Source organism: Gracilinanus agilis, chromosome 5 (assembly GCF_016433145.1).
Source record: "Gracilinanus agilis isolate LMUSP501 chromosome 5, AgileGrace, whole genome shotgun sequence".
In the NCBI taxonomy this organism is placed as follows: domain Eukaryota; kingdom Metazoa; phylum Chordata; class Mammalia; order Didelphimorphia; family Didelphidae; genus Gracilinanus; species Gracilinanus agilis.
In genome coordinates, this window is record NC_058134.1 from 97,849,346 (window position 1) to 97,857,440 (window position 8,095).

An 8,095-nucleotide genomic window follows, 5' to 3' on the forward strand; every position below is an offset into this window, starting at 1 on the left:
TTTCCATGTTCTCATTACTGGTTTATGAAGTACAGCAAAAACCATCATCAGAAAGAATTTTGATTTTCTTGTCTCAAGGATTATTCCATTCTCAGGCTGTTTCCATCTTCATCTTTACAAGGTGCTCTGAATAAATCTCAGCAATGTCTGTTCATAAAGGGAGATTGCTTTCTCAAAGGAATTTAAACCTCAGGTAATCCTCTTCTCTAGCCTGTCCCCAATCTGGATGAGGCATGTCCCCAACTATCTGCTCAATCTAGAAGGTAATGATAACTCACACACTTCAGATTCTTGAATGTCCCATCAATGGGGTGCCTTCCTTGTAATGTCCCAGATCAATGACATAACTGATCCATAACTGATCTGAACTCATCAGTCTGTCAACAAACACACAGTGAGTACCTACTATATACCAGGAACTGCTTTAGGTGAGAGGCATTCAATTACAATGAATGAAACCATGTCTTCTCCTAACCAGCTTACATTTTACATAGAGCTTTCAGAGTACCTTGGTTTTGTAATGTAACTGTAATGTAAATACTATTAGGAGCAGCCAAGGGGCCTAGGCAGATGTTTGATGATGGAATAGGAAAGGGAGGGAGTCCCAAACCACAGCTGTATGAGAGTTAGATAACCTCCCACAGCAGCTGGGTCAGGTCCCCTTTAAAGATTCTCTGCTAATAGGCCCTGGGCTTGGAACCAATCTAGCCAACACAGTTAACCAAGACTGAAACTTCCTGAAACCTCAAATTGAAATGGATAACTGGCTTGGAATGGCCTCCTCAACTAAGCTGTAATGAGGATCTGACTGCTATTAAAGGATGGTTGATGGTAGATAAGCAAGGCTCCAAGACTGCTTAGCTTCAATGTTAACCAGGGTTTATTTGTAAATAATTGTGGGAAGGAAAGGGTAGGTAGGTGGGTGAAGGAAACCCTAAGACCAACCCCTAAATTATTGATGTTGATTAATCCTGGAGCACAAGTTGATGTTCTCTAGGAGGAGAGTAATGATACAGCCTTGAGGGCAAATCCCAACTCTGTTGCTTGTTGCTGATCCCAGTGGCTGGGAGGCCCCTGGGTCCGTTTCAGTTGTTCTTGGTTGCAGCTGTTTTCTGACTAGCTGGTATGTAAGGATGTTGTCTATGCCAAGGAAGTATAGAATATTTGGCTAATAATTGAATAGTTCCTACCTGCCTAACAGAAACTCCCAAAACTACCCTGGGGCCCCAAAACCCTCTTTCCTCCCTAACCCTGCAGGTGAGTCAGAGAAGTGAGGCTCCCAGGGGTTAGCAGACCCCTTTTATACCCTGTCCTTAACTGACACCCTGGCACACAGCCTGGGTGCTCTGCCAGGTTCTGTGTTCCAAAGTGGCAACTGCCAGCTTGTACCCCCAGAAATATGGCTACTCATTTCTGCACCTTCCAGTTTCCAATGGCTTTGGGTTGTTTGGAATTGTCTTGGTTTCTAGATTTTGAGAAAGGTCACCAGGGTTAACCTGATAAAGCAATTGTGCCCACCTGAAACAAATCTTGTGGATGCTTCTGTCCCCAGAGTCCCAGGGTGTAAGTCCTGTAAAAGTTTTTTGCGCTGGGCTCTGTATGTGGCAGAAATATTGGACCTATTCCTTTCCTGATTAAAGACTTGGTTTTTCTGACTACTTTAGTAGTTCTGTGTTATTTTCAAGTTAACAGAAGTTAAGTCAACCTAACCCTGAGTGGCTGCTGAACCTCTACAAATAACCTCAAGGCTACCTCCTTCTACCTTATCAAAGTCATGTCCTGGTCAGCATTCCAATGCTGAGGAACATTCCAAGTTGTTTACAAATATCACTTGTTGCTGAGTAGAAGTTTCTCTTTTGTTGCTCAATCTAAGAGACTTCTCCCCATGTTCTTAAAACACTATAAAAAATCTGTTGCGTACTTTTCCTTTTCAAACTTCATCTTTGTTCCAAGTTCTAACACACATTCTGTCGTAGCCCAAAAGCAGAGACTCATAACTAACAGCTTGACCTCATCATACCCTGTTAAGCACGTTGGTTTTGATAGCGTCATGCTCTGCTCAGCAGGGAGGTTATCTGGAACTCATAGTTCCGGGGACACCACTCCTCCCTAGACAGAGCAGCCCTGAACAGGGCACCACTCCTCCCTTAGACAAAGCAGCCTTGAACATTAAGAATTACATCCTATGGCACCTGGAAACCTCTATACTCCCACTGTATAACTATTATCAGACCCTAGCTATGTCCCAGCCCTTGAAACGTATATATTCCCCTCTGGAGACGCAGCACTTGGGGAATTCTCTTATAGAACTCCCCCCAGTGCACTGGCAATAAAGCTTTCTCCTGCTTTGATTGCATTGTCTTATGTGTTCCTCTGGAGGCCACCCTACGGATCCTAACATATGGGGTCTCATCCCGGGATGGTGTGCGACCCCCTTGGGACCACTGAGACAGAGAAAGCTCTCTCCTAGGTTTCATGGAGACTTCCAGAGGTGAGTAGTGAATGGTGTGTGAATGGTGTGTGATATGTGTATTTGATGGGGAAACTGAGGACTCTCGATGGGCATATGGCTAAGTGGATGGTGCATTCTCCCAGCTTATAGGAGACATTCTAAGCTAAGCCCCAAGGCCCACCCCGTTCTGGGGAGAGGGGCACCTCCTCAAGGCTTTGTGTCCGCATTTCCCCCTGTTTCTGTATGGGACTGTGAGTATCGAAGTTCCTGCATTTCCGAGAGGAATCAGGTCGAGAAAACCGGGAAGCAAGTTGGATATAAGGGAGGGAAGGAAGTAGTTGGAAACCTTGGAGAAGGGGATGTAGGGGGGAATACGGGGATAGGGGATACATAACTTTAAGGGGTTGGAGTCCCCTTGAGCAGCTCCCCAGGTCAGAGGGAGAGGGAAGGTCAGGCTTTGATTCCCTGGGGGAAACAGTTCCAGAAATCCAGGGTTCAAATCCCTTGTGGAGCTAATCCCGGAAAAGTCCCATCACGGGAGGAAGCGGGGCACTGGATCTTTTTGGAAGGATGCCAGGGAAAGCAGGATGGAACCCCAAGTGGGCTATATCCCCAATTCAAACTTTGTTTGGATCCACAAAAAAGAATTTTCTGTTTATCGTTTTATTTGTCTGTCTTTTGTGTTGTCCTTTGTATGTGTCTTTTTGATTGGTCAAAAAAACGGGCCAGAGTCAATCAACCCCCCTGGACTTGGTCTTTAGTCATTATTCTGATTTCAAAACCCGTGCACATGCCTTAAGGTCATCAGTAAAAAAAAAGGGGGAAGCTGCAGACCTTTTGTAATTTGGAGTGGCCTGCATTTGGGGTTGGATGGCCTTGGGGTGGGACATGGCAACAGTCTATTATTTCTGCAGTTCCAAGAAAGTAAACAGTTACACCCCCCCAAAAAAACAGCTCTAGTTCGGAGATCCCCTAATTCATCAGTACTGGCTGGGTCTGTGTCTTTGGTGTTATTTCAGTCCTTATCAAGAACCAGGGTGAGTCAACCAGGTGCTTGCTGGTTTCCAGGCTTCAAGGGGAATTCAGAGGGAAAACTGCAAACATTCTGCAATTCTCCTTCCCCTATCTACATTTCTAACCTTCCCTGACTGGAGAAACTGTGCTGCTCTGGCAGCAGACTTAACATTTGAATAAGGAGAGGATTTTAAACAAACCTCCCAGACCAGGCAGCAGATTTAACATCTGAATAGGAGGGGATTTGAAAGTTCAAAGTTCTTTCCTTAAGAAACATAGCCAAAAAGAGAGACAGGTTAGATCAATCAGAGTGTAAAGCACAGGGAAAGTTAGGGGACCAGGAAGTCAGCTCAGTCAATCAGATGGCTGATCGCTGTACCTGAGTACCCTCAGTGAAAGGGACAGTGTGTTGCAACTGTTTAAATGAGTTTTCTCACTGCAAATATTTCTTTTTAACCATGGATCCTTAAGAACTGATTTTTCCTCTTTCTTCCTTTGGATGGGCCCCCAAGGGAGTCAAAAAGAGAAAAATTCAGAGCAGAAAAGGGAGATTTTACTCCACAACTGGAAGCATTTTTACTTAAGATTTGATTTTAAGGGTTGAGGATTGCTAATGATGTTGATATGATACAATAAAATTTTATTTATTATGATAACTGTTTGTCAGTCAAATGTGAAATAACTAGATTTTATTGAGCACAAAAACTCATGGTTAGAAGTTTGTTAAGCTTTGGTTTCAGTGAATTGAGAATTGTCTAAATGTGGTTAATAGCCAGTCTGACACAAAGAGGGAATGTTTATTCTATAAGGTCAGAAATTGTACTGGCTACTTTGTAAATGTGGAAGTCATTCAGAAAAAGTTGTAATGTTGTTATTGAGAACTTATTCTAGAATTTAAACTTGGGATTTTTCAAAATGAGATGTTCTTGGGCAGCTGGGTAGCTCAGTAGATTGAGAGCCAGGCCTAGAGACAGGAGGTCCTAGGTTCAAATCCGGCCTCAGACACTTCCCAGCTGTGTGACCCTGGGCAAGTCACTTGACCCCCATTGCCTACCCTTACCAATCTTCCATCTATAAGTCAATACACGGAAGTTAAGGGTTTAAAATTTTAAAAAAAATGAGATGTTCTTTTAATGTATGTGCTGTTGGAACTAACAACAAGTAATCATATGACACACAAGAAGTTTTGAAAGTGGTTAATCTGTGCATGGGATTTAATAATACATGTACTAAAATTTGGAAAAGGTGGAATTTTTAAACAGTGCTATATTCGACTAGGGTTGTATGAACTGTTTTTAAAAATGTGTAGCATGTATAAGAGGGAATTTGTGATTCAGAGATTAACATGTATTTAGACTTGAATTGCTAGAAAGTAATGAAGAATGAATACAAAATATGTATGCATCTAGACTATAAAGAGAATTAAGTTTTCTGCCTAAATAGGTGAAGGATATATGCTATGTAAACTGTATGAAATTAACAAGAGAAAATTTGACCAGCCCAAGAAGCTAATAGGATTTAATGCAATTAAATATAGTACCTTTCCTCTTTTTGCAATAATGGTAAAGGAGGAGAAGCCAGAAGAAATAAGAGTAATTGATAAAGAAATAATAGGTGTAAATCAGAATAATACTGATGGAATTTAATCAGTTATGTAAGCAATGCTTTGAGGTAAAGAAAGCTAAACTGGAGGTTCTATTCTGTTTTAAACAGAGGTTTGAAAGGAATAGAAGTAAATGGTTTTGAGATTCAGTTGTTTACATACTGAAAGGTTACTAAAGGACTTGAAGTTGTTTGGAAGTTGTGGAGTTCAAACTGAAGTTTGTTGAAAATAATTATTATGAAGATTTTGGTACATGCTAAATTTTAAATTGTAGGTGATCTCACTTGGTAAAGAGAGATAAGAGACAAGGTTGTTAAGTCATAAAAACCTAAATCAAGCCAGGCAGCCTTATTGTCCACAAGCTATTAAACTCTTCCTTAAAAAAAGGAAAGAGAAATACTTTTAATTGTTTCACTTTGATACTTAGGAACTGATATAGCAGCACAATACATAAGTAAGATCTTACAGAATTTAAAGATGAGTATATTTTAATTGTATACTTCAGAGGTTTTAAGGAGATGTTCAAGCAAGTAAAAGTTGATAGAAAAGTCATGGATATCTTGTAAAGCAGGTTTTTTTAGCAGTATAGTTGTTATAGAGATGCAAATGGTGAGACCCTGGGTTGGGGGTGTAGGGGAGGCCCTTCTCAGGAATGAGAGGACTCCAGGCTTAGTTTAGAAGTGAGAAAGATTTATTGCTAAGATGGGATCAGTGGCCAGCAGGATAGCATGGGTGGAGTAGCCATGGGGGGTTGTCCTCCATGGCACAGCATGGCAGCTTGAGTGAAGCAACTGTCAGGGGTTGGCCCCATGCCTCCTTTTCAAAAGTGTGGACATGACTCCTTGCACTTGGGTGTTCGGTGAGTGGGGGGGTCTGTCTGGGATCCTCGGGGCTTAGGCTATCAAGGTGTGGCCAGAGGTGTATCTCTTTTGTTACAGGGGAAGGAAGGGAGTTTCCCTGTTCACAGCCTGTCTGAGTTAAGGGGAGTTTCCTTATTCACAGCCTGCCTGAGTTAAGGGGTGCAGGGTCCCTGCCATCTCTGCACAAGATTGTTTTCCTCCTTATTTTTCTTTCCATCATAAGAGGTTAAAAAATATAATAGGTTTAAGTGCTTACATTGATCAAAATTTTGGGGGGTTTAAAATTATAAATGGTTTTCATCTCAGTATGTTAAAATTGACTAACTTCATTATTACATTTGACTTCCTGGTCTTGAAAATAGATAAGCAGTCTGCTTGTCAAAAGGCTTGCTTAAGGTTTATAGTGCTTAAAAGGTTTCAAATCTTGTAATTGGAAATAGACCCTGTAATACTACATGCTTTATGATATTCCTTTAAATGTGACTTTTATGTAAATTGTTGCTAAAACATGTGCTTTAAGTGTTGTTTGAATGTAAGCAAAAGCTCACTGTAAACCTGACTGTACCATGGGTTTTTGTTCAATACTCAGTGGTTACCTCAGTTTACCAATTTGTACTATGAGCGGCAAGTTATAATTGATAAGCACTATGCTAAAGACACAGTGCTTCAATTCTTGGGAGTCATTGATTAGCAATTGAATGGATACCAAATGGTATGTTTATTTTTGTGATGGTAACAGAGAGTCAGAGAAAGTGAAGAGGTATGTTGTGTTTGAATAGAGAAGAAAGACTTGATCTAACACCTTGAGTATGCAGATTTGTGATGGGTAAATGGAAGTTGTGTTCTGCTTTTTAAGGAGAGGGTTTTGAGGGAAAAAGAGAAAGGGAGAAGGAGAGAGAAGGAGAGATGAAAGAGAACAGATAGGGAGGTGAAAAAGAATAGATAGATGTTCTACTCTTATAATTGGATCCTTGACTTTGGGGACAATTTCTAAAATTAGTGTATATGGTATTGGGACAATCACAAATAGTTCTGGAATTCTCTTGAAAGTTACACTGAAGAGATTCTTGTCTGGCTTGTCTTAGACTTTCAGATGGCCCGGGTACAGGAGACGATAACAGCCCTGATTTATATTTACTGTGGAGCTACTCAATCCAGCACTCCTGTTCTTTAATTCAGGTTTTGTGCCTAAGTGTGATATGTAAATTATTGCCAGAATATGCAAGAATAACTGAGTGATTAGCCTGGTGGATGTGTAAGGCTTGTTTGAGGATATGGAATTTGTTTTCAGACTGCTGCTTAGCAGAATTTCTCTGAGCTGTAATGGGAAAGACTTGTCTTTTAAGGAAGGAGAAGGCTTCTGGGATCCAGTGGTGATATAGTACAAAAGACAGAGAATGTTCTGTGATGGTTAGGAGAGGCAATTCTAGGGCTCAACCTGGACTGGACCTCTTCTGACCTTTGACCAGGTGGCCTGAAGCTTTTCCTATGGCTCAGGTCACAGCAGCTTTTGTTGCCGATATCCTTTTTTTTTTTTTAAACATTTATTAATAATCATTTTTAACATGGTTACCTGATTCATGCTCCTACTTTCCCCTTCAAACCCAGCACTCCCCCCACCCATGGCCGACGCACATTTCCAGTGGTTTTGTCATGTGTCCTTGATCAAGACCAATTTCCAAATTGTTGGTAGTTGCATTGGTGTGGTAATTTCGAGTCCACATCCCCAATCATGTCCACCCCAACCCATACGTTCAAGCAGTTGCTTTTCATATGTGTTTCCTCTCCTGCAGTCCTTCCTTTGAATTTGGGTAGTTTTCTTTACCATAAATCCCTCAGAGCTGTCCTGGGTCATTGCATTGCTGCTGGTACAGAGGTCCATTACATTCAATTTTACCACAGTATATCAGTCTCTGTGTACAATGTTCTTCTGGCTCTGCTCCTTTCACTCTGCATCAGTTCCCGGAGGTCTCTCCAGTTCGCCTGGATCTTCTCCAGTTTATTATTCCTTTTAGCACAATAGTATTCCATCACCAGCATATACCACAGTTTGTTCAGCCATTCCCCAATTGAAGGACATACCCTCCTTTTCCAGTTTGTTGCCACCACAAAAAAAGCGCAGCTATAAATATTTTCGTACAAGTCTGGTTATCTATGATCTCTTTG

At 41.3% G+C, this 8,095-nt stretch overlaps 1 protein-coding gene across 1 annotated transcript in view; it reads left to right on the top strand.

Moving 5' to 3' along the window:
• Positions 1-2,558: 2,558 nt before the first annotated feature.
• LOC123249866 (GTPase IMAP family member 7-like) overlaps positions 2,559-8,095 on the top strand; it is a 14,033-nt gene continuing 8,496 nt past the window's right edge. The window contains exon 1 of the mRNA XM_044678965.1: positions 2,559-2,762. Coding sequence (XP_044534900.1) covers positions 2,559-2,762 — 204 coding nt within the window. The remainder of the gene's footprint in view (positions 2,763-8,095) is intronic.